Source organism: Ambystoma mexicanum, chromosome 3q (assembly GCF_040938575.1).
Source record: "Ambystoma mexicanum isolate Mex_15411 chromosome 3q, UKY_AmexF1_1, whole genome shotgun sequence".
In the NCBI taxonomy this organism is placed as follows: Eukaryota; Metazoa; Chordata; class Amphibia; order Caudata; family Ambystomatidae; genus Ambystoma; species Ambystoma mexicanum.
The window spans coordinates 1128444330-1128471827 of NC_090926.1; the positions used below are offsets into that span (position 1 = coordinate 1128444330).

At 45.9% G+C, this 27498-nt stretch overlaps 1 protein-coding gene across 6 annotated transcripts in view; it reads left to right on the forward strand.

Annotated features, from left to right (window-relative positions):
* The window catches only part of PNPLA6 (patatin like phospholipase domain containing 6), a 1092789-nt gene that overhangs the window by 145265 nt on the left and 920026 nt on the right, over positions 1-27498 (forward strand). For all 6 annotated transcript variants that reach the window (XM_069603923.1, XM_069603925.1, XM_069603924.1 and 3 more), the window contains exons 10-11: positions 2761-2841; positions 7417-7567. In XM_069603923.1, the coding sequence (XP_069460024.1) occupies positions 2761-2841; positions 7417-7567 (232 nt within the window). The remainder of the gene's footprint in view (positions 1-2760; positions 2842-7416; positions 7568-27498) is intronic.

Genomic DNA, 27498 nt, shown 5'->3' on the forward strand with positions numbered 1-27498 from the left:
TTGGACGGAAACTGCATAAAAAAAACTGAGCAAAAGATTTCCAAAAACGGCTGGGGTGATAACACTATGGTGAAAACAGCTGCAGCAAAAATGGATGCGATTAAAACATGTGCTCCGTATACAAGGATAGGATGAGCTTACCCAGCATCCGATTTCGGTTCCAGAAACCAAGACTACTGCTGCATGGAGGACTATCTTGACAAGAGTTAGTGAAGAAGCCATTCAGCAAGAAATGTATTGCCTCCAACGGGATGCGATGAACAGGAAGTGAAGAAGTGAAAATCTCAGGGGGAATGAGGTGGTTTGGTTTATGCCCTCTGAGAAGCAGCAGTGGTGGAAGCCAAGTGATGGAGACAAACACCCAGCATGCAGCACCACAAATCCTGGATGGTTGTTAACAGAGGGCTAAAAGGAACAGACATCCATTTATGGAACCATATTTTTTAAATCCAGCACCTCCAACTTTGTGGTTCTGCCTTTGCTTCCGATCATAGGATAGAAAAATTATAGATATAAGTGCTGTTACGTGGGTTGTCTTCAGGTGCACATGACACGGGTAGTGTAGAATGCATGAAGTCAAACATGGTTCTGCGCTTGTGCATCAGGAAATTTGCTGAGAACGAACATATGACCGCTATTTATAGAACCAATGTCTGGCCTTCAGTTCACTCCAAATCTAGGCCCCGCCTTGGAACTTGCTTCCGTTTTTTGGGAAATCACTTGATCTTGTGATATTGACTGCTAGAACCTCTGAAGTTAAGGATGTCACACCCGCTTTGCCAGTTGATGGGATCTCTCCCTCTTTGGGACTGGGGCTAAGGAAAATCATGAAGTGCCATGTAACTGGCTGATGGGTGCGGATGCGTTGGTTCTTGTCCCGAGGGATAGTCGCTGCAAAGCAGGCGACTAATCTTAGCAGATGATAGCAGGTAGATCATGGACTAGAGCAGAATGGTCCTCACTCTCCTTCAAAGTCTGGAGGAATGTGTTCCTCATTGGCGTAAGGCGGAAAGCCATATAACACTAGTATTATGAGAACGTCTCCCTTAGCGTTCAACAGGGTATTTCCATCATGTTCCTGGAAATAGATCATCTGGCCAGCTCTGCCTGATCAACAGCTAAACTATGACTCTAAAGGAAGAGTGAGGAGAAAGGTGCGTCTTTGTTGCTGTGATGGGGCCGTGAGGAGTGTGACCTACCACTGGACGTCACTGTCTTTGGGATGCCCTTGTGTATGCTCTTGCCTCACAAGGTCGCCAAGTGAGGGGGTACATTGCTGTGATCTTGGCGACTACAGATAGTGTCCTGATTAAAAAGGCACTTATTTACATTGGGTAATGTTAGGTTATACATGGTTTATGATGGCATTACATCCAAAAAGTGGCAAAAGCATGAAATGGAGCAAAACTCATGTAAAACCGAAAAATGCATTTTGATTACAAAATTAAAACTGGAAAAACACTGGGAGAGGGATAAGATTGGGTATAGGTGAAAGTGGTGGAGAAAGTAGAAGTAGGGCAAATGCATTTGAACACCACGCATTGATCCAGCTGTGATGATGATACCCTATCTTGACATGGTGATGCCACCATTGCATGGTGAAGATCAAGGTATATGCCAAGTGATGAAAAAGTGGGTGGGGTGTGTTGTTTAATTACGGATCTTGATGGATTAAATGGGTTTGAAACAGTTTATAGAGTCGGAGGAAACCTTGACCGGAGTAGAGGTTAAGGGCTATTACTTCTTGAATGTCTTTGGAGTCCTCTCTCCTTTGACATAGGATTGGTATACGCATGAGACAATTGCTGATTTTAAGGACAGAGAAGGATGTTGTCGACAAGCTAATTTATGAGATACTTATTGGGTGAAACTCAGCATGTTCAATTAGCCAGTGAAGATTCTAAGTGTTGGACAAATGTGCATTTCTAGCATGACGAAATAAGTCAAATTCTGTTTAGTTGCTTTTTTGGAAGTCCAAGCTATATTGAGTTGCAGTAATCAAATAATACAGAGCGGGTGACAAAGGACTGGGACCATATCTGGGCAAGATATTTGTCACTGAACATAGTGGTTTTGATTGTATGACTGGGTGAAATAGAGCTACCGCTCAAAGATCATTGCAATGTTATGGACTTCATGGACAGCAATTAGAGGGTTGGGGAGGGGCGAGGTGGGGGAGGCGAGTGACAGCCTTTTGATCCACAAACGGCCAACACATCGGCTCATACCCTTGGGTGTCCGTTTCCTCCAGAAAGATATAGGGAACACAATGCACTCCCTTGGGCAAAAGGAGTTTGCATACTGTGCTGTGGAAACAGGTATTCCAGATCTGACACTTGGCGACCAGAACTAGGCAAGAGACTACAGCGTCTATAGAAAAAGGTGCCAATCCACTTAAGTTATGTTTTCTCCCCCGGCACCGTTGAAATTAAGCCATGCTTTTCATTAATTGATTGACCTCGGATTGTAGCCCTCTACAATCCTTACCAGTTTACCTTTCAAAAATAAACTACATGATAGGAACGAATTGGGGGGATGATATCTGTAGTTTATAAAAGGCTTCATAGCTATCCAACCCAAGGACCATAATGTTTTTACATAATGCGCCGTAATTGTATCTTATAGTTATTTTAAGAGGAGTTTAAATACTACATTGTGTGGTCATTTTGGACGAGCATTGTTGTCTTTCTCTTTATCATTGTGTATTGGGTTTTCTTCTTGTTGTGTCATTTTACTCATGGGGCTTGCAATCTTTTTCAGATAATCATGGTGCGGCTCCAGCGTGTGACATTTCTTGCCCTACACAACTACCTGGGCCTCACCAACGAGCTCTTCAGCCCTGTGAGTTTTGTTTTTGCTCTTTCACATGTATCTTTGTTACAGTTATTGTTATTTAATTCTTATAACGCACCAACATGCCCATGGGCCTCGGGTCATAGCTTTCCTCTAGTACCTCAGGTTATGCTGCCAGTACTTCTCGTGTTTTGGTGTGCACAACTTTGTATTAGTTGGATCACTCTGCCAACATTCCTCCCCTTTTTAACACTACCTGTTTGAGCATTCAAGACTCTTCAAACCAAACCCTATTTCTTTCATACCTTTTATTGCAAAGGAACTGCTCAGTCCAACTAATTAATGCATATTGCTCACTTTGCCAGTTACCGACTTCTGGATGGATGCATCACTCTCGCGTGTTTAATATTTTCGAGTTCCAAGAGATGCCCAGAGCATACACATTCTATTTCAACAAGACTCATTTATTTACTTTAATTTCTGGCACCCCAGATAGTCCCCCTTTCTGAAATGTACAGCCAGCCTTCCTGAATGGCCAGAATCCAAATCATCCACTAGTGGCCTGCACCCTCTCAAGGAGCCTGGGATAACTTCCCATAGCTGACATCAACAAGCCCGGATCACTTCTTTGACTACCAATGGAAAAGGCTGCTTTAGCTTGGCAGGTACACTGTCTGCATGAAGGGAACTATCTCTTTGAACTCTGCGTAGGGCCTGGAATACAGTGGTGGCATCTTCCCGGTGTTATTGCTTCACGTGTGGGGAAGAGCCTGGCTAAGATGAGAGCAGCAGGATCTCATGGGCTAGGACTCATCCACAGAAAAGGTTCAGGTACTGGCAGGATGTGAGAGCAATGGAGTCCCATGAGAGAGGAAGTCTTTTTCAATGTGTGGCTCCCAACTTCCCTCTATTAGGAGCCATCGAAAACAGCTACTTAATCCACAGGTCCTCGCAAGAAGTTGACTGAAGTGAACAGTGCGTCATATGAGTTTGTTGAGTGGAACAGTGATAGCTGCTTTGGAGGCCTACAGCCCTCTTCTCCTTTTTGCATGCATGTTTAAACTACTTTTCAATCACCTTTCAATCACTACGTTCACAGTTAGAGGGGTTTGGATTGATTCACAACAAGAGACCTTGACCTTAAGGAAATATATTTGAATAAACAGGACCTTTCTGCCCCATCATAGCATTCAAAGGGGGATTGATACTGCTAGCCAGGTTACACATTCTCACTCACTTGCAATCTAAGGAGGACATTTCTAGCCCCTTCTCAGCTATGTGTCCTGTATTCCAGTCATCATAGCAGTCTTTTACACCCTTCCTGCTTCCTTTCCCAGAGTCTTTAACAAGCCTCTGGGCCTCGTATCAAGGCCATTCAGAAGAGATGGAGCTCTTCTTTTCCTTTGGACCCCTTTTTGCTTAGCACCCCTCCCTAGCCGATATCTCAAAGTTTGAATTCCTTTGCACCCACCATCACATCTACATTCAACAGGCCCATCCATGAAGAGGTCATGAGGCTCACTCTCAAACATGTAAGCTTCCTTGCGTTCAAAGAAGGCAATATCCCTCGGAGTGTTCCTTGAACTTAAGGTTAATTAAAACCCCCTGATCCACAGTAAAACTATTAAGGTGATGCAGGTTGCCACCTGCAAGCCATCATTGAGTATTCCATTTTGTTGTAGCTTTTCATGCTTCATGCCACACCTAGAGGATAGGATGTCCTGAATATTTTGGAGTCCCTTCTCAATTCATTGCCTGTGGCCATCTATCAGATCTACTTCTGCTGGTATTAGCTGCAACATGTCGAGACCATCAACAAGGAGTGCTTTTGGAGTGGTTGATTGCTAGCGTTGGTGTTGCAGCAAAGGCCTTGGGCTAGCAGACATTTGTCTGAACTGGGTGGTTACAGTCAGTCATGATTCATTCATCTGCTCCCCAAGAGTCAACATTATCTACTGAATTATTTAGTGCTTAAGGCTATCTTCTATTTTCGAACACGTATCTTCTACCACTGGCAGAAATCATAAGAGACTTTCAAATGTACGTGGTTGAATTGGAGTTGCTGCTAAAGATGATCAAGGGTAAGTGCAACGCCATTTACTGTTGTCTGCAAGCTATATACATATGTGATGCTCAGCTGACTATCAATAGGTCAGGGAATAGACAGTGATATTGTTTCAAGGGGTACACCATCCTGCCTCTATTCTTCAGAGGAGCTGCAGTTGAAAACATTGTAATTTATTTTATTTTTTAATTGTTCTATTGGTTGTTTTTCTTTCAACCTTTAACATACAGGTCTACATCATTCCTTATGTCAGAATCCATTCATTTATGTCATCAGTAGTTAGGCACTAGCATATAGTTCAGATTATTTTAATTTAAAAAAACATTGTAATAGTCTTTCAACAAGTCATTGACCGCCAAATCCCCAACTAGTCAAAGTTTAACATTTTTTCCTGTGTTTGGCACATGACATCACCCATTCCTTGGCTCATCAAATCCATTAGTCTATATCACTTGCAGTATGGACCATATTTCTGGCAGCACTCTAAAAAAAGGATTGGTAGGAAATTCCCTTGCTCAAAAAAAGGAGTTATGCAAAATGTCATCCTAAATAATTGGGATCACATAGCCATCTTCTAAAGGCCTCCAACTATTTGCTGATCTGAGCTTGTAGCCGATTCACAGTGATTTGTGTAACAGATTAGGTAATTTGGCAGAAGGATCCACAATAATGAAGATCCTACATCAAGTAAATGTTATCTCCAAAGATACTGTATTTGGTCCTGCTCCCATGCTCCTCATGTCAACCAATGGAAGACAGCAAATCCCAGAGGCTGAAGCACCACTCACTGTCTTGTACTGGGAGATGTTGGACACCGTCCATGACTCGTGTTGGGAAACTATGCCATGTTTAGGAATAAACCGAAGGCCCACTTATTCTAACGGGACAAGTACTAACAAGTGGCTGATTGGGAAGGAAGACATTGAAAGTGTGAGCGCCTTTAAATACCTTGGGATGTACTTTTCAACTAGTAAGGTGGAAACACAAACATGGATATCCCTGAAAGGGAAAGTAACAGCATTGGCAAGCCAGGCCTTAATAATTAAATGCAGATACTGTCGATATTCCATCCTTCCCATTGTGGAAATGTACAAAGCTAAAGTTGTACCAACTCTAGCATATGGAGCAGAAACCACACTAGGGTTCCCTAAAAAACACTGGCCAATGCTAGAGGGGATGTTCTGGGAAAGGGAGCTGGGTCTACCAAAATCAACCCCCCCTCCAAGCCATCAGACAAGAATTAGGACCAAGTTCCTTAAAAGCTTCAGCAGAATGGAAAAATCTGAGCTTCTTCAGGAAATGTATAGATCCAAGTGTCCCAGCGATGATGCTAATTATAAGAACGGCCCTCAAAAGGAGGATGGAGGATCGATTGCCACCTGGGTAGCGGAGCAAATAGCAAAACCTTCAGAACTAGGTGCGACAGTGGAAGATTTGCACCTTACACCAGGAGCAGTTAAGAAAAAACTGGTGGAAATTGGACTGGATTGAAACAGCTGATGTAGGGAGGTATAAACCCTGAGCCGAGAGCCGAGACACAGGGAAAACCTACTGGAATAGCTGACAAAAATTCCCAGTTCCAACATTTAAAGTGGACTTCATGAAAATTTGGCTAAACTTTCATAAAACCAATGAAGTGTTGGCAATGAGGGACCCGAAGAGACAACTTAACTCGGATTTAAAATTTTGCAAAAACACCAGCCAAATGGAAAATCTCTACTATCTCTTCACAGAATGTAAGGCCTTGACAATGCTGAGGATTTTCCACTTCGGACAGATTCTTGAAGATCGCGTAATGATGACGCCTGAAGAACGGTGGCTACTGTTATTAAGAGGAAGGAAATTAGGACTATCACTAGCTGCAGTAAAATGTATAAGAGACCCACTCAACCTAATATAAGAGTGTGATGAGAAGTAGGAGATGGAACTTTAAGCATCAGTTTAATTTAAATTGGAAAAAGAAAAGATGAAATATTGACAAATGTGATTGTAAGAAAGGTTGCTTTTGCAAAAAGTTTTAAGATGAAACTAATATGCAAATAAAAATGAAATATCCTTGGCTATTAGTACATACATTTTTCTTTTTGCTCCCTCTCGCACTAATCCTGTCTGTAGAGCTCATGCTCTCATTGCATGTAAGTCTGAATCGATAACATAAATGTTAATCAAATATGTATTTGCTTTATTGTACACCTCCTGAAATATTACATTCTCAAAACATATGGTGCATCCCTTGCTCTCCATTGTGCTGCAACACTGAATTAAGTGTGTGTGTATATAATATAGAAAATGAGAGGGGACATTTAAATTAACATTAATTATTTTATGAGACATAAGTGACTGAGTGTTGTGCCATGGCTTGGTGTATTTTATTTCTCTTGTGGGCCCTTTTTGAATAATACTTTGCATAGGTTATTTATATACCTGTCAGTTATCTGTGAAAACGTAGTCTTTCTCCGATAGAGGTTAGTGGGTTTTTGTTTATTTCTTATATCAAATGATCTGATGTACATCTTTTTTCAAAGTGATAACCAGTGATTTCTTTTTTACAATGACAGGAAATGCAGTCCCTGCGGCTGTTGCCCCAAGCAAACCATCCCAGTAGAACAAGCCCAGTCCGCCACTCTAAGCGCGTTGTCAGCGTTTCCTCCATGGAGGAGCAGAGAGAGGGCTCGGGGAAGCAGACTGATTCCAACATCAAGGAAATGGGTAAGGAGCTCGAAAAAATTGTAACCTCGTGTATTGACCTGTCTTTGGCTGCTTTTCAGCACCTGTACAAGAGGGTCATCACTTGCCCCCTTCATAGCATCTGTGTTAACTGTTTTATATTTTGACTGTTGTGCAATGCCACAAAAAAAGGAGAAAGTATCATGTACTGAAATCCTGTGCTCTAAGAGCCCTGTAAATCTAATATTGGTCACATAGATTTATTGAATATATTCACTTTTGAAGCTGCTGTTTCTTCGTCAAAATGTTGGATCTCAGCGTAAACTCTACTGGTTGCATAGAATGTACGTTTTTCAAATACTGATCCGCCCCCACCTCCAATGTTGTCACTGACTATTTTAGAGGGAGACTGGTCGTGGTTGTGCACAACATTTGAAGGGTGCACCGCTCAAATGTACAAAATAAAGGTAGTGCAGTATGCTACCTTTCTCCAGCACCTAGATCATCTAAGACCCTGTTCCTGTGTCAGTGTATATTTGAAAGTCGTGAGGATACACAATCATAGACCTGTTAAGGAAAGTGAGCCTATTCCTGAAAGGAATATGCAACGAGCCGGGCAGATGCTCAGTAGTCCTCATGAATGCAATTGTTTTCTCTGCGAAACAATGAAGTCTTAATGTATATCTGTCTCTGGGATAATTCCTAAATAAATATCAGCTTACTGAGCTTTTAGCATCAAAATCTGTTCCCGTTACAACTTTGACTACCTTTCAAACAAGGTGAAAAATTGCAGAGAGCCATTGTGGATTGAACACCTGAAGAGTTAGCTAACATAGCCACTTAAGCAATAATGTTGCATTCAGAGGGAATTAAGTGACTGCATTTAATGAGGGTCACTGGATAGTACCACCTGGTAATGGCCTGAGGAAGGGGAATTATTGCTATTAGAACATTCTTCCCAATGAGGATTGACTCGTATGTTTAAAACAAGTAATTATGAAATAAAAGCATTTGACTCTTGGAACAGAAGATTCTTGTCAGTCATTATACCCCTCTTCCACTACATTCTCTGCAGTGGAACAACAAACATTCTAATGTTCTAATATAGAAATAATCCAGCGTTCTGCGGGCTGCACTGGCTGGTAACAGCCCGGGGCCTAATCGAAGCGAGGGTTGTAATGCCGGGGACCGTTGTAGCCTGCAGAATGCAGGTTTGTTGCTATTAGCAACCTGGGTTGCCAATCAAGTAACCCAGGGTGCTAAGAGCAATGTATTTTCTTTGAATGAACGGGACACCGCGTGGCGCCCTGTTCATTCAAAGAAAATACTTTCTCTAGATGACCACCATGGATCAGGTAGGCGGGACTCCACACAGAGCACCTCTTCCATTTCCATGGTGGCTGAGAGGGAGACCAAGTGGGAACAGGTGCAGCAGTGCTGCCACGAAAGAACATAAGGTAAGTGGGAGGGATGGGAAGATTTACCATGAAGGTAAAGGAGGGTTTGGGGGAATATGACTGGGTGGGGGAAGCAGCCGGCAGGTTGCTTGAACGCAGGTTTGGATCAGTAGATTCAGCCCACGTTCTGAGTAACCTGATTGGTTGCTCCCCTGTTGCAGTGTGCTAATTGAGCTTTAAAGACGCGATCCAAGGCAGTGCCAGGCATTTTATGACCTGAAGACTGAGTTAAAGGCACAAGCATATGGCCAGAGTTTGAGGTCTATAAATCTATTTGAACCTGTGACGCTCTTGATAGTATTTAAGAAAAAATACCTTTCTGGTTATTCTGGTACTCTTTTAGTCCGTGCTCTCCCTCCTTCACAACTGGTTGGCTAAGACTGCGCTGCATGCTGGACAAGAAAAAACTTCTGCGAAAGAGGAGACTGTCACTTTAAGAATTTTGGATTGGGTCGGGTTCCCTCCACCATCCTTCTAAGTGTTCGGCTCCACTCCTTGTGCCATCCGCCCACTCCTAATTCTGCCTTGGAATTTGTTGCATAGCATATGCTTGGAGAATCAGCTGGGAGGGCATTGTGAAGGAGAGTGTGCAAGGACTAAGAGGACCAGAATCACCATAAAGGACATTTTACCTTACTCTGGTGTCCTGCTCTCCTCCTTCCCAACTGGACAGCATATGAGTTAGCCTGGGTTCAAACAAGAGTTGAATAGCAATACGCAGATTGGCCCAGATAGCTGTACTACAGACTTCCACAATGGGAACAGACACTGACTCTGCTGGTATGAACATGATAACTTTGTGGAACCTGGACGTTGGATAACTCTGAAGAAATGTGTTAAATTTGTTATAAAGATAGATTTTTATGAATGTTTTTCTTCTTTCCAATAACTTTTCAGAGATCTCACCACATCGATATTTTCTGGGACTGGGAGGTTAATTTCCTATTGCAAGTAACATTTAAAAAAGGCCTTGTGGATGAAGGGATGAAACAACTTTATCTCTATGAACTATGATGTTAGGATCAACTGAAGAAATTGAATTGATATTTTTTCTATCGCGCTCATACACAAGTGTTTCAGAGAACGACAAAGCAAGGGAGGGGAACTGGGGAGAATAAAACAACAATCTTACTAGGCCCAGTGACATTGAGAATGTGCAAGTGCACGGAAGGGGGGACAAGTGGAAAGTGCAGAGCAAATGGAGAACAGAATAAATAATAATAAATAAATAATAAAAGCAACAAAAGGTGGCAGTGCAGCCAGCAAGTGGCAAGTGCTGAGTTTAAAGCAGCAGACAGGGTAGTTCAGATAAGTGCAGGAAGAAAGAGGGGGGGGGGGGGAACTGTATGGGTACAGATACAGACCCCACTGCAAGGGGTGGCCCGGAGGCAGTGCAGGAGGGTGGCAAGGTGAGCAGGAACCTGGGCCTGGAGGACAGAGGGTGGCCAGGTGCACAGTGCCAAGAGAGACCAGATCAGCAGGGGAGAGGGAGGGGTGAAGGCAGAAGCAAAGAGGAAGATCTTGAGGTGCTTCTGGAACTGGAGATGGTTGTCCTCCAGTTTTAGAGTGGCAGGGAGGCTGTTCCAGAGGGAGGCCCCAGCCAAAGACCGAGATCTACCCCCAGCTCGTTTCTTTGAAAAACGACTGACCCTGAGGGAGTTGGAGGTAGAGGAGCGAAGAGCTTGAGAGGGGAGGTATTTACAGAGGGATAGCTGAAGGTATTTTGGACCGAGGCCCCAGAAAGCCTTGTGGACGATGCAGAGGGTTTTGAATTTAATCCTTGCATCCACTGGGTGCCAATGGAGAGATTTCAGAGCTGGAGCTATACGATACCAGGGCTTAAGGCCGAGGACAAGTCTCACAATCCTGTTCTGGATTAATTGCAGAGGGCGGAGAGTATAGGCAGGTAGATTTAGAAAGAGGCTGTTACAATAGTCCAACCTAGAAAGAACCAGAGCTTGGGAGACCATGAGCTTCTGGGGGAAGGAGAGGGAAAGGCAGAGTCCCTCTGAGGAGGTGCAGTAGGAAGTTTGACTTTTTAGAGACATCAGAGATGTGGGCAGAGAAGGAAAGTGTGGAATCAAAGATGACATTGAGGGTCTTGGCCTCACAGGTGGGGGTAGGAGGAGGGCCTAGGGAGGGCGGCCAAAGAGTGAGGGGAAAGGATGGAGAAAGAGCTTGAAGCTTGCCAATTCTTCTAGCTGAAGTATAGACAAATAAGGAAGCAGTGTCCAAGTTCAATGGTCCAAGTCACAAGACCATGGGGTTGAAAGGCTCCTGCATAATGGCAGCCTGAACAACATTAAAATCTGACTGGGGAATGTTTTCCGGGAAAGGCCCGGAGAAGGGAAGGAGACCATCAAAAAAGTCTTCTAACAACCTTGTTCTTTAAGAAGAAAGTTTGCTTGGGAGTGTTATAGTAGGCAGTAATAGCTCAAAGGTGGTGTTTGTTGGGACAGTTTTTCTAAATCCAACTAAGGGCTTCATAAAATCATATCTGAGGCAGTACAAAAACTCTGCTCTTAGTATAAGGCTGTACCACCTGAGAATGTAGGTAGCATGGTCAGAGCAGCTTAGGGGGGAGAGAGGGTTGTAGCTTGGTACAAAGAAACTGTAGCACACATATGGTCCCAAGAAACACAAACACTGTGTATTGTAAAACAAATGATTTATTATAAATACATGTAGGCCAAGATAAATCATGGGAAAGGTAAGTACTATCACATATCATATAAACACAATTATAAAAACCAACTTAATACTTTTGGTATACAAACCAAAGTATAACTTTGTTAAGAATAGCAATTAGCAGTTCAAGGTGAGTCCAACCTATTGAAACGCATTCAGAATGGCATAAAGATATTCTTGGGGAGTCACACCACAATAGTTAGACTTTTAGAATACCATCAGTAATTCAAGGGCAGCATATACAGTGTTATTTAGTTATAGAATCACTTAATTAGACCAACACTGTTAGAAGTATATCTTGCAACATATGTAACGTTCTTCTAGTCTGAATGGATACAGCTACATACCAATGTTACTTTTAGAACACAGTTCAGAGGGCTTAACTTGTATAATTTCCTGAGGGGCCTTAAGCTAATCAGGGATACGTGTGAACACAGTGAAACTATTTTAGAAGTGCACTAAAGCTATTCAGGAAAAGCACAACCCAATAATACAGATTAAGACGAGCAGCAGCTATTCAAGGTCAGTATAACCTACTGGTATTTAAACTATTACGCTATTACTATGATTGGTGACAAGGGCCCTTATGTGTCCTTCTGGGCCATGGTCTCCCTCACCCAATCACCTTCTGCCTCTGCCCGCTCCCAGCACTTGCCTTGGCACCCATTGGCCTATACCACTATAGGTCTGCACTTAACTATTTATTGGTAGCTGACCTCTCCCTAGCATTTCCTCCACTGAGCACTTACATCCATGGCGCACTCACGAGCATGGGCATTCCTAGCACTTACCCTCCACTCCATCTCCCCCCTCTCTTCTCTCTGCACTTGTATGTTGTGAATGCTCACAAGGCTTCGTAGTCCACCTTTATCCTTCAGTCTTAATTGTTTTTCAATCCCATGCTCCCTCCCTGTTGCCCTCGGTGTGCTTTGAAACACAATTTACTTGCTGTATAAACGCCTAACAAATACGCAGTAAACTAAAAATGTTTACTTAATAAGCATAGAAATAGGCAGTTTAACCAATGATACTTTTCAGAAGTGTAGATTATAATTATAGGGTCTAGGGTAAGTAATAACTCTTAGCAGACTTTTTAGAAGGCAATAAGAGGTTGAGGGTAAACAAGGACCCATATACTTTTCAGCAGGTCAACAAACAACTCACAGACAAGTATTAACTCCAAGACTGTTTTAGAAATGCACTGAAGCAGATCAGTTATTCAAGGTGGGTAAACCCTATTGGTAAGCTTTTACACTTCTTCAGTTAAGAAAATAATAAAACCGTACCAACACAATTACTTTTAAGAAGAGTGGAACACTGTTCATTGTAAGTAAAGCAATGTATATACTTTTTCATTGAGCAACCAGCAACTTAAAGGCAAGTAATAATAACTTTTGTAACACTCTGTAACTTACTCTATTTCAGAGATAAAGTTAAAACACTAACTCATTTGCAAGTAAGTACTTTCAACACTTGTTATATTTTCAAGACCGAAGCCTCATCGTTTAGAGTCCTCCCTATTCTATAGCATGAGTTTTCTCAGAGGCAGCAGAGGGACCCTAGTGGTCTAGGAGCCAGCTGTAGGCAGGTCAAGATAGAGTTCAGACACAGGAAAGGCAGAGTTCCAGAGGATATCTCTTGGCACAAGTAAGTACTAGTGTCAGAGTTAGTTCAAAGTGTTCAGGGACTTCACAGAAGACCCCTGTAGGAGTTCCATCGTTCGGCCTCGGCGAGCTGTATGTTCAAACACACGAATCACCCACTCCGCCTCACAGGAACGACATAGGACTTGTGGTAAGTATTACCCAAGCCAAACACAGTACCTTGGCAGAAAAGGAGAGCTTCTTGGGGGATGCCTTCAGGATGCAGCAGACAAGGCCTGGTCCCTGGATTCTTGCTCTGGAGATGAAGGAAACAGACTCTGGATGGGAACCTGGTGCAGCAGTCATCAGAAAAGGCTTCGAACAAAGGATTCATCAAGGTTTCTCACGGCTCTATGTATTTGGCGCCCTTTCACAGGCACGAAATGAAGAAGGAATATCACTGGTCGGATTCTCTTTATTCTCTGTCCAGCACTCTGGTGGGGGGGGGCTTCAGGGATTCGAATTGTCTCTGGAGGTCCAGCAGGAGTCAAACAAGTTTAAGCAGGACCCAGACCATGGAAGACATTGTACTGCACTCAGGCTCGAGGTCCCCTGGTATTGGAGGTTTGCAGCTCAGCAAGGTCACAGCACATCGAGGGATGGCTCGTTTTGCAGGTCGTCTCAAGACTAGTGGAACTCGCCATCCTCTGGGTAAGAGCCATCACATTCAGGACCCCCAGGTCGATTGTAATGAAGGGTTACATCAGGCTTTGGGTCCACTGCTAGCTCTCCGGTAGCTGGAAATCGTTCAACCTCTTTTATTAATCTTTCTCTTTGGATTCAGCTACAGTGGTCGGCTGGACGGCAGGTTCCAGAATCTGTTTTTATCAGAAATTACAACATAACTTCTGCAAACTCTCACTGCAGTTTACAGCAAGGAAGAGCTGGCTGTCCAATCAGGACAGCCGCTCCCCAGTAGGAACTGGTTCCTTTCAGGCAAGGTGGAAGACAAAGGGCTGCAGAGTCTTGGGCTCCTCCCTCACTTCCTGCCTTCAAACACTCTGGAGCCTCGGCGGGGAATACAAAGGACTCCCGCAGAAGACAAAACTACAACCATGCTCTTTACCAACTAGGGCTGCAGAAAAAGACCTAAGAAAGAACAAGGATACTAAAAAAATGGGAAAAAGGAAGAGCTTGATGCTCTTAGAGAATGGTAATCCACCTGTGCATTACCATAGCTGTTTTGACAGCCTGCTAGTAATAGGACTATAGGTTTGTTAAGGTAAAATCACTGCCACCAGCCAGTTAACTTGCAATTGTTACAAAAATATTGCACTGTATCCCCTTTCTCACTTACCTGGTATCTCCCCAGCACTCCACATAAGGTGAGGAGTGCTGCCTCACTATATAAAATGCAAAGGGAATGGGAATCCCACTTTGCTTCTTGGGAACAGTAGTTCCCTTTGTAATTTCCATTACCTCTTGGGTGAAGTCCAAAGGGGCAACCCAGCCTAAGCCCAAATGTTATAGGAAACTATAACTCCAATCACACACTATGGAGAGACATAAAAAGGTCACCCATAAAAAGAGTAAAAGACTAGGTGAGAGGGGAAAAAAGATTACCACTCAACCAGGGACAGGAACAAAAAAAAAATCACCAAGTCCAAGCAAAAGGTTCTGGGATTGGAAGGTCAGGATGATTGATCATAAATATGAACATCTTACCTAAGTGTTTGCAGAACTAAATCTGAATGCCTGTTGGGTAAGGACTAAAAGAGACTAAGGAAGCGAAAAAAAGATTCATGTTCCTAGCAAGGGGGCTCGGGAAACATCTCCACTTTCTAACAGAGCTCCAGACGTAGGTTCTTTACCTGGGTGTATTTGAGCAAGACCCCCCCTCGTGCCCGGTAGGCTGTCACCAAAGGCAATCGAAGATTTGGTCCTCTGGAAGTTAGTAGCCTTTTTAGCAATGTGAGAGTGAGCAAGTAATTGTGGAGGCTGCAGCACTATAGCCTGGAAGCGGAGAGCGGCCAAGTAATGGGACTGGGCTGTTAGCAATGTTCTGTGGCCAGAGAGGTGGATCCAGATTAAGGTCTGGTCCGGTGGCTGAGGAATTCGCCCTCTTCTTGCCACTCTCCGGAGTGTCTGATAGGTTCTCCCCACCCAAGACCATGGAGTGGAGAGGGTGTGCTCAGGTTAGAGACGATAAGCAAGGTCCAGTCATTTCTGGCACTGCTGGGACCTTATCTGAGAGGAGCTGGTGAGGAGGTGTCTCGAAAGATCCCACAGAGGTATGGAGGGGAAAGGTGCATGGAAAGGAACCATACTGGTGAAGGGCAGAAGAGATGGCTCAAAAGACAGACTTCCGGGGAATGCCTTCCCCCGGGCACAATACATCGGAATACACAGCTAGGATTGGCATCTTGCAGAGGATGAGATAATCGGCCTGGAAAAGGATTTCTGGTTTGTGGAAATTAAGGGAAAGATGAAATAACTCTCAGTCTAATGTGTAGTGGGATGCCCTGTGATGTGGAGATGAAGATAATGAAACTGGTCCGAACACTTCAAGGATCAGGGGAAAGGAGATCTCACTAGACTGGGCACACATAGGTTGGGGCAGTCGGCAGGAAACTGTTCCGTAGTGGCATTGTTACAGGCAAAAGACATTATGAACTTGCAGGCAGTGGACTCAATCAACTATGAACGGGCGAAGGTTTGCATTTTTTAAGATCTTTCCCAGATCATGTTGAATAAGCAAAAATAAATGCAACCCCTTCAACCAGTGGTTTGCAAATCAGAGAAGCAAAGACAGATGGGGATACTCCTTTGTTAGGGAGAATTCTCTGTTTAGGCTGAATTTCCCTACCTAGTGAGTCCCCCAGCAGCTTTGCTGGATTTCTGGGGTTTAATTTTTTTCTCCTGCCAAGAGTGAGACTCTTTTACCCTCACTCTTGGACATGTTGAAGTGTGTTTTCTTGGTTAAACCTTGTGTTGAATGGGCTATGGGGTCTTTTACTCCATAGGGCCTCATGTATTTTTGTGATGTGGGTCACACAGCACCCTCTGTGCCGTGACCCAGGGGTGTCCTAGGGACTCCCCAACATAGACTCCATACCCTGGGACTGACTACTGTCTCCCAGGGCATGTAAAGTCACCAAAGACTTTGCTAGTCTTGAATCCTGAACAGAACCAGTACAAACCATCATATTGTGGACGTACTGGCTGGGGCAATTCGATTGCCCCAGGGTCTGTTAGTCGAGGGGGCACGTCTCCGTCCCCCCTGATCGAGTTTTGGCTGGTGGCAGTGGAAACTACTTTTTATATTCGACCGCGAATATTTCCCTATGGGATTTCCCATTGTTTTAGGCTAACACATTTAATTATTTATTTACGGTAGCCTTAAACATACCGCCGGTTTATATATTTATTTTTATAACTCCGGTTGGGACTTTTTGCCAAAACTTGATTCTAAAATGGCGTTGGTGTTCGCCTCTGTAACTCTGACCCAAAGTGGAGCCCTTTGTTCCACTTTTGGCGGGCTTCTCCACAGAAGCCCTCCAAAGTGGTGCCACTCTGTCTGGGGTACTTAGGAGGGGTGGAGGGGGATTTAGGCACCCTGGACTGAGTTACCTTGGTAACTCAAGTCGCACTCCGTCCTGATTGGCCCAAGTGGTGAGCCGCCCGGCTCACCACTTAGCATGTTTGAGTGACAGCTAGGCTGGGTGAATGGGGGTTTGCTGCATAAAAGCAGGGCTTTGGGGACTGGGACTTGAGAAGTCGCCACAGGACCAAGAATCCGACGAGGGAAGAGCTGAGCCGACCTGCTTCGACGACACCACCCGGTGGAGCCCTGCTGAACCGTCTCACCACTTTTTCCCGACGACCGAGGAGAACTCTTAACGGAGTGGCTCCTTCCCTTGACTGGTGGGGACAACCAGTTTTCGCCTTCTTTCCGTTCTTTGAGGTATCTCGTGGCCGCCTTGCCTGTGCCAAGCCCCCCGGCAACCGGAATACCACACTTTACCCCCATACCGCGAAAGTCGGTACCAACCCTTTAACCGGAGGACTCCGCGGCTGGTTTCTTCCCGGGCAGTGCAACGACCCTCTTCTTCTGCTCTTCAGCGAGAACTTCTTCTCCCCTGACCGACGTCGAGCCCTGCTGCCACTGCCTGGAACAACTGCCACCGCTGGAGGATCCTTTCCGCTTAAGGTACTGTGTTCCGCCTGGCTTCCCTTGCTACCGACTGTACGGGGTAGATTTAGTCCCCGGCTTTCGAACCTGGGAGTGCCTGGGACACTTTGGCTAAACTTTCTGAGCCACTCTAAACTCTTTTTGACTCTTTGCAAGACTTTGAATCTCTAACTAACAGTGTGATCTTGGGCACATTTTCGCTCCGGCTACTCTAAGAGTGGGCCCTGCCTAGTGACTTTTGCTCACCTGTGACTTTGTGCTTCTTTGAGCCTATTGCAAGTGTTCTGGACCTTAGAGTGGTGTGTTTAACCCATTTCTGCTTTTTCTCTCCCTTTCTTGGAAACTACTAGAGTGTCATCTAACGTTAAGCACTCACCTCTGTTTTAATTAAGTGGTGTTAACCTAGAGTTGTCTAGATAGGAGAAAGGATTGAATCTACTTTCATTATAACTGTGTTTGAAGTGTTTACTATATTTTGCTAGAGTGTTTTTAACTTATGTGTATTTTAAATAAATAACTATATACTTTTGAAACCAAGCTCTGGTCAGTGTTTGCTTGTGCTATTGTGTTTTGGTACATATTGTGTATACTTTACATACTGCCTAACTCTTCTTGAGAGAAGTCTGACTGCTCAGCCACAGCTACCAGGTAAATCTGGGTGGTACAGACTGCTACCAAAGGGGTTTACTGCTCTACCTGTAGTCTTAAATCTTTTGCAGTGTTCCCCAAGGGAACTGCACAGGTTTCTGCCTAACACTGGTGTACAGCGGTGGGATTTGTATTGAGTATACATTTTATTGTGCTTTAGATACCTTAGTGCAACTAACCACAAAGCTTAGCACTGAAAAAGTAAAACCTCTAACATGTCAGTTATAGAAAGCTATAGTCAAGAGTCCCTTGCAGCCAAAACTGCTGATTGTTTAAGAGTGCTCTGTAAACATAAGGATCTCCTGACTAAGGGCAAGAAAATGGAGCTGATTGAAAGATTGTTAGCTAACCAAAGTCTGGGTGATGGTTCAGAGGAACCTACCACTCCAGCAACTGTAGATGACAGTGTTGAAGTTAACATGGAGCAAAATGTTGATGTTTCTGAGGAAGAGTCAGAAGAGGAGGGTGAGGCTGTTGTAACTGTCCCCCCTAGGCCTCTGCCTGCTCTACCTGCTGTGCCTACTGGACCTTTACCAGGTCCCACATTTAGTCCTCAGTACTTTGAACTGGAGAAAATGAAGCTAGAATTGGAGTATAAGAAACTTAATGCTCAAACTGACAAAGAACTAAGGCTAAGGGAAATGGAGCTCAAGTATGACTTAGAAATGAAGAAATTATCTGTTGAGAATGTTTCTCTCTCTGGCTCCTCTAGAAGTTCCAGTCCTAAAAGACCCCGGATGCCTAAAGAATTGGTTGGTATGTATGAGCCTAAGTTGGATGTGTTGGATTGGTTGTCTCTGTTTGAATATAATCATGGGCTCCAGAACATCACAGGAAATGACTTACTCACCTGGTTGTTCTCTAGGCTTCCCCCTGTTGCAACTGATGTGGTAATGGAGATGGGGGAGGAGGATAGGAAGGACTATGAATGTGTGAAACTAGCTTTGATAGCTAGGTTTGGGAAGACCCCTTCCCAGTATCTTAAGAGGTTTAGGAACCTCAAAAAGCATGATGGTACCCCTTGGGCTACCTGGGTGAGTGAATGTTTGAAAAACTTAGAGGGATGGATTAAGGGTTACAAGGTGAACACTTATGAAGGTATGAAGAATTTGTTTATGTTGGAGACTATTTATGATGCCTGCTCTCCTGAGCTCAGACAACACTTGGCTGATTCCAGGGAATTGGATTCCCGGAAACTAGCTAAGGCTGCTGACTTGTGGGTTGCCAACAGGGCCACTCACAAGGATTCTGGGGTAACTCAGAAGAAGGATGGGGAGAAACAGCCTAAAAAAGACTCCAAAGAGAATTCTAATAATTCCTATCCCAAAGAGGGCCCCAAACCACAAAATAACCAGGGTAAGCCACATGGGAAACCTAGTCAGGCTACTGTACCTTCTGGCCACAAGCCAGAAGGAGGTCAGAACAAGCCACCCTTCCAGAGAGCATTTGGACAATGCTATGTCTGTCAGGGTACTGACCATATCAAAGGAGATCCCAAGTGCAAGGGTAAACCTGCAGGGATCAGCACAGTCTCCTTAGCCTTCACTCCTGAGGATGAAGTACAGATGGCTAGTGCCCACTTTGAACTCTTTGCTGAAGAACCCTTGGGTCTTCAAGCAACTGTAAACTTAGAGCCTATGGGTCTGGTTAGTCCCCAGAATAGGGTTGTGTATAACTCCCTACCTGTTAACTCTAAGGTGTATTATGTGGACAGTGTTCTTGTCAATGGCCAGGATACTCCTGCCAGGAGAGACACTGGGGCCAGCAGAACAGTGGTGGATGAAAGCTTCTTTCAACCTGAGGATGTGGCCAAAGCACCCAAAGGTCCCACTAAAATGTCTGGAGGCCCTGTCCAAATGGTTCCTATTCTACCAGCCCTCATTCAGTGTAACAACATGACAGTGAGGATCCCTGTCAGTGTTCAGACTGAGGTACCTGGGAAGGTCCTGTTGGGGAATGACCTAAGAACTCTAGGAGTAGTGTCACATACCCCCAGGCCGCCCAGTATGGAGAAGCAGAACTTAACCAAATTGGCTAGACAGGCTACCTTGAAGGACCCTTCTAAGCCTGTGGGACCCTCTACTGAGAACCCCACTACAAGCCCTGGTGTTAGTAAGTTGACCTCTAACCCAGGCACATTTCAGGATAGTATGTTAGGAACATGGGAGCCCCAACCAAGCTCCACCCTTGTTCCCCTAGTTTCCGAGTCTCTGACCCCCCCTGCTTCTGAGGAAGAGGTGGATAGACCAACTAGGCCCCTATCTGGACCTGAGAGAACTGGTAATTCTCAGTGCTGGTGGAAAACCAGAAAAGAAAAGTCTAAGGCCAAAAACCTTCGGACTGTTGGACCTTCTACTGAAGACCCCAACTCCAATCCTAATATTAGGGGGGAAACTCCTAAAATAGGTAAAGGTAGATCTAAGAGGAAGGGGAAGCAGGTACATTGCCTAACCCCAACCCCTCCAACCAAGAGGCCTAAGACCCAACCTGCTCCCACAAGAGAGGTGGTGAGGAACCTTGGAGGCCCCTCTAGATCTAAGGGAATCCTTTATAAGGACCCCTTCAAAAAGCCTAACATAGGTTCAGAAGTTGTACCAGCTTCTGAGGGACTGGTCAACCAGATCCCCTATAACAAAAAGACTGATGTTCCTCAAAGGGTCTGTAGGTCCGTTAGCTTGCAAAAGAAAACCTTTGAGTTCTCCATTGAACATAGGTCAGGGTGTCACCATCAAAATGCTGATGGACTCTCTAGGATGTATATCATCGACTAGAGGTATGAGGTTCATCCAGGAGTGGATTAAATCCTCCTGTCCCTTAGTCTGGGGGGGGCGAGTGTTAGGGAGAATTCTCTGTTTAGGCTGAATTTCCCTACCTAGTGAGTCCCCCAGCAGCTTTGCTGGATTTCTGGGGTTTAATTTTTTTCTCCTGCCAAGAGTGAGACTCTTTTACCCTCACTCTTGGACATGTTGAAGTGTGTTTTCTTGGTTAAACCTTGTGTTGAATGGGCTATGGGGTCTTTTACTCCATAGGGCCTCATGTATTTTTGTGATGTGGGTCACACAGCACCCTCTGTGCCGTGACCCAGGGGTGTCCTAGGGACTCCCCAACATAGACTCCATACCCTGGGACTGACTACTGTCTCCCAGGGCATGTAAAGTCACCAAAGACTTTGCTAGTCTTGAATCCTGAACAGAACCAGTACAAACCATCATATTGTGGACGTACTGGCTGGGGCAATTCGATTGCCCCAGGGTCTGTTAGTCGAGGGGGCACGTCTCCGTCCCCCCTGATCGAGTTTTGGCTGGTGGCAGTGGAAACTACTTTTTATATTCGACCGCGAATATTTCCCTATGGGATTTCCCATTGTTTTAGGCTAACACATTTAATTATTTATTTACGGTAGCCTTAAACATACCGCCGGTTTATATATTTATTTTTATAACTCCGGTTGGGACTTTTTGCCAAAACTTGATTCTAAAATGGCGTTGGTGTTCGCCTCTGTAACTCTGACCCAAAGTGGAGCCCTTTGTTCCACTTTTGGCGGGCTTCTCCACAGAAGCCCTCCAAAGTGGTGCCACTCTGTCTGGGGTACTTAGGAGGGGTGGAGGGGGATTTAGGCACCCTGGACTGAGTTACCTTGGTAACTCAAGTCGCACTCCGTCCTGATTGGCCCAAGTGGTGAGCCGCCCGGCTCACCACTTAGCATGTTTGAGTGACAGCTAGGCTGGGTGAATGGGGGTTTGCTGCATAAAAGCAGGGCTTTGGGGACTGGGACTTGAGAAGTCGCCACAGGACCAAGAATCCGACGAGGGAAGAGCTGAGCCGACCTGCTTCGACGACACCACCCGGTGGAGCCCTGCTGAACCGTCTCACCACTTTTTCCCGACGACCGAGGAGAACTCTTAACGGAGTGGCTCCTTCCCTTGACTGGTGGGGACAACCAGTTTTCGCCTTCTTTCCGTTCTTTGAGGTATCTCGTGGCCGCCTTGCCTGTGCCAAGCCCCCCGGCAACCGGAATACCACACTTTACCCCCATACCGCGAAAGTCGGTACCAACCCTTTAACCGGAGGACTCCGCGGCTGGTTTCTTCCCGGGCAGTGCAACGACCCTCTTCTTCTGCTCTTCAGCGAGAACTTCTTCTCCCCTGACCGACGTCGAGCCCTGCTGCCACTGCCTGGAACAACTGCCACCGCTGGAGGATCCTTTCCGCTTAAGGTACTGTGTTCCGCCTGGCTTCCCTTGCTACCGACTGTACGGGGTAGATTTAGTCCCCGGCTTTCGAACCTGGGAGTGCCTGGGACACTTTGGCTAAACTTTCTGAGCCACTCTAAACTCTTTTTGACTCTTTGCAAGACTTTGAATCTCTAACTAACAGTGTGATCTTGGGCACATTTTCGCTCCGGCTACTCTAAGAGTGGGCCCTGCCTAGTGACTTTTGCTCACCTGTGACTTTGTGCTTCTTTGAGCCTATTGCAAGTGTTCTGGACCTTAGAGTGGTGTGTTTAACCCATTTCTGCTTTTTCTCTCCCTTTCTTGGAAACTACTAGAGTGTCATCTAACGTTAAGCACTCACCTCTGTTTTAATTAAGTGGTGTTAACCTAGAGTTGTCTAGATAGGAGAAAGGATTGAATCTACTTTCATTATAACTGTGTTTGAAGTGTTTACTATATTTTGCTAGAGTGTTTTTAACTTATGTGTATTTTAAATAAATAACTATATACTTTTGAAACCAAGCTCTGGTCAGTGTTTGCTTGTGCTATTGTGTTTTGGTACATATTGTGTATACTTTACATACTGCCTAACTCTTCTTGAGAGAAGTCTGACTGCTCAGCCACAGCTACCAGGTAAATCTGGGTGGTACAGACTGCTACCAAAGGGGTTTACTGCTCTACCTGTAGTCTTAAATCTTTTGCAGTGTTCCCCAAGGGAACTGCACAGGTTTCTGCCTAACATCCTTCTCAGTGATGAAGTTTTGATAACCAATTCAGAGGAGATGGCTCAAGCACTACAGCACCTCTCGGAGAGGGACAAGAGAAGGTCAGTGCGGGGACCAAAAGAGAAAGGATCAAGGGACAAGCCTCCGCAGTGGAGTCATGGAAGAAGGAAAAAGATGGCAGACTTGTGATCTTTTAGAAAACTGAATGCCGAGTCACCTGGTAAAAACCGAAGGGTCCACGACTTGGTGTCTTAGTTTACAATGTAGTCCAGGGAGGTCAAGGGATTAGTGTTTTCATTGAGATATTAAAACATATATGGTGTAAATTGTGCATTGGACATGTAGTTAGGGAGTAGGAGGAGTTGATGATTGTCTCATATTGATAGTGGGAGAGGGGCTGTCCACGACGCTCAGCCTGGTAGCCCATGATACATTTGTCATCCTGCACGAGGGGCAGAGAGTGGATGGTCTGTTGGGGATTAGGCAAGGTTTTCAGAAAGGGTTACTGGCCTTAGCTTTTTTAGTGGTGTTGTTGGGGTGTGATAGGGTGTCAGGGGTTCAACTGCTAGTGCTGGTTCTAGGTTTTGGGGGCATACATCCTCGATTTAAAGAATTTAAAGTGGTGATGGAGGACTTCCAATGGCACATACTTTGACTGGGTCTGATGTTGGTATACCTGTAGGCACAGTGAATTTGGGCACTGGGGTGTGTTTGTACTTTTCAATACAGAAAACTAAATATAAAGGAGAGGATATGGACCGCATATTGGCCATTCCGTTTAGGCTTCCAGTGCATGTATGCATGATGGAGTGGGTATGTCGCTCCACAAAAATATCAGTAAAAGCATGATGGCGATTAAGAAAGTCTTGTCGATTGCAGGCTGGATTCGTATGTGAGGCAAGTACTTAAATTGGGAGCAATACGCCCAGTTGCGGCAACAGCTGATACAGGAAACCGTAATGGTGCAGTCCAAGTGCTTACTCGGAGATCAAAAAAACTGGAGAAATCTGTCACAAAAGGGAAAATAAATAATACCACAGCAGCCGTGAAAGGAATCGCTAGCGATTGCTCTTTTGATCAGCTGGTTGAAGATCTTTGCGCACACCGTTAGGGTAAGAGTATTTGAGTGTGGACCTAGCTTCGGGAAGTAACGGATCGCTTTACAAATCGTATTGGTGAGGGATACAGTGAGAGAAGTAGAAATATAAGGGAGCGGGGAGTTGACAACGGCCGAGGTTGGGCAATTAACCAGAAAGGGACCCAGAAGCAACCACCGAAGGAAACAGTAGTGGTGTCACATCACGTCAGAACAAGTCTGCAGGCAACCTGAGAGGTGCTGTTTGGAGCTGTAGGCAAAGCAAGATAGGGACCCGCATCTGGGAATACCCACGAGCCTTAGGGTGACTTTGCAATACGAAAAATGTACAGTGTAGCAGTGTTCTTCTCTATACCAGTGATACAGGCTGAAATAAATTGCACACACCCTGAATGCCGAAGTGCGTTAAAATCTTGCATTAACGGGGGGCGTTGTTGCGCGGAGGAATGATGCAGACGTGAGCCTCGATATCTCAGTGACAGCCGCAGACATCCTGCAGAATTAATCCTGTTTCCCTGGCAGAAATAAGCAGCAGAACCATCATCCCTGACAGATGAACTCCGCGGCTGCAGATCACTGCATTTTTAAAGAAAACTCAGATGGAACCCCTGCAAAACGACTGCCAATGGGAAAGTGGGGCAGCTGGCATAGTTTTTTTAAAAGTCGGCCTGGCGGCATCCTCAGTGGTAGAGACCGAACTAAGGAACACTGCCGACCCGACACCAGGTGCTCCCTCCCCCGCCCATCATGCGTGCAGGCTGCATGCCCCGCACAGCAGTAGAGCAAGTGACGGAGACCGCGCAGGGGACCATCGGCGGACCAGATACCAGGCGCCCCTCCCCCTCCAGGCGGGAGAACTACAATGCGACTCGCCAGCCATCCTGGGATAGGGCTTGTGAGGGGCACAGTGACCCAACTGGGAGGATCCGGTGGGGGCCCAGCAGACCCAGGTGAGAGGTCTGGGGGTAGGTGACATCAGGCCCCCTGGCTCTGCACAGGAAGAGGAGGATAGCCCCCCATGCTGCAACAAGGGAATGAGGACAATAAAGCCAACTGGGCACACACACACACATATTGTGGTCCCCGTCTGCCTCAATACCCCAAGATTCCAAAAGGAATAGGATGACAGCCCCTGCACTGCAACAAGCGACTGGGCATTCCCCCTCCCCTCACCAGGGCCATGGCCTGTCCACCCCAGACAGGCACAACAGGAGGGAGCTGGAGGCAGTATTAAAACCCACAAGCCTCCCCACAATCCATCCAGACCAAAGGGACAAAACCTGGGACTTCACCTGCCACTGACGGAGTGAGGACAACAAAGCCAACTGGGCACTGACATCCACATTGTGTAGTGAGGAAGAGAGGCCAACCGTATGGCACCATGGTCAAAGACAAAGCTAAGAAGACAGGGCTCCAGTGTGAGAGGGACTAGTATACAGTGGGTGCCCCCCCCCCCCCTTGCCACGACCCGTGCAACTGGGACAGCAGGCACAGGCGAGGAGTTGCAAGACCCTCAAATCTCCCTTTGTGACATAATGGGAGCCATAGCAGAAACCAAGTCCTCTATGTAGGTGAAGATCGATGGCCTCTCAACAGAAGTGTCCTTTCTCCGGCAATACATGCAGCACATGCCCTCGAGGGTCGGGGAGGCAGAGCAGTGCATCTCTGACTTGGAGGACGCAATTAAGAGAATGCAGAAACAACTGACGGTGGTCACCCAGAAGCTCACACACCTGGAAAATAGGGCAGAAGACAGTGAAGGAAGAGCAAGGCGCAATAACATTTGCATCCTGGGAGTGCCGGAAAAAGGAAGAGGGGACCCAGCATGGAGCTCTTCTTGGAGCAATGGCTAACAGCGCTCTACGCCCCGAAGTACCTCACCAAATTCTTCTCTGTAGAAAGGGCACACAGGATGCCGGCGGGTCGTTCCATCACGGGGGCGCCCCGCGCCCCATAATGGCATGTCTCCTGAATTACTGGGACGCCCTGCTGCAAATGGCGCGTGCCACCGACCCTATCACATATAATGGCTACCGAATTGGAATCTTCCCAGATTATACAAGGGAGGTCCAGAGAGTATGCCAATCGTTTGAATCGGTCAAGAGCAAGAGGCACTCACTCGGCATGAAATACGCACTCTTCTTCCCGGCGCAAACTAAAGTCTACCACGAGGGAACTGTGCACCTTTTCAGCAATCCGAAGGAGGCATGGTTATGGCTGGAAACAAACGTTCTCTCATCGCCTGGACATCCGCCACCGAAGTGCCGACCCAGTGAAGAGCCAGGCCCAACCCTGATTGAATCACAGGCAGCAGAACAAACTGAGACCTTAGAGTCCACGCTGGGGGTAGAGGGTAATGGATGACTTGGTGTCCCTAACGGCACCGGCCTACACTCTTGCAAAGACATTCAGGTGTAAACTATCTTAGCGGCTACAGATTGGGAATGGAGGATCGCACGAACAACAGTAACATTGGGTAGCCCGCAGATGGTTGACTTGGTTCTTTCACACCCGTTTGGTGCGTTAAGGCTACAGGTGCCTGATTTTGGTTGATCTTTGGTTTGCAAGGTACGCAGTGTATAAGGACACTCAACGGTGGTGGGCATAAGGCAGAGAGCACTAACGGGTGACAGGGGCGGGAATGGAAGGGGGGAGTGCTATCCGGGTTGAAGCATGGTTTCTCTGGGATGATAATGGGAAAGTCACAGTGATGACCTGGAATGTTAACGGTCTTGTGCGCATGTGTCAAAAGTAGGTTGGTCCTACAGTTCCTCAATAGGCTGTCCCCTGACATTGTATTTCTTGCTGAGATACATCTAACGAGAACAGAGTGTAAATTCTTCCTCAGATCTAACTACAGGGTGGCTTTCCATGCAGCCTTTGCTTGAGGCTCCTTGGGGACGCTCATACTCCTGCATACGAGGGTCAGCTTGCAGAGGTGAAGTCTGACCACAGGGGGTGCTATGTTCTGGCAAGGGGTGAGTTGTGAGGCGACACTTGGGGAATTGTAGCAATATATGCGACCCCACCGCTCACATCCGATCTCTTAGCGGAGCTTCAAGGGCTCATGCTTCAAAACCACACAGATGCTTGGATACAGGGGGGGGGGCTTTAATGAGGTGATGGGCCGGGGCTTAGACAGGACATACATGGGTACTAGGAACCCGGTGACCTGTACCAAACTCTGCTCATTCACTTATGGCTTTGAGGTGGGTGGATGCATGGAGGTGGCTGCATTCAACTGAGTGGGGCTACTCCTTCTCTGGGTTACACGTGTCTATGTCAAGAAATCTCGGTGAACATGACCCACAGGCTACTATCTGCCAAAGATTTGGCCAGAGGGATATCCGACCACTCCCCGTTAGTCATGG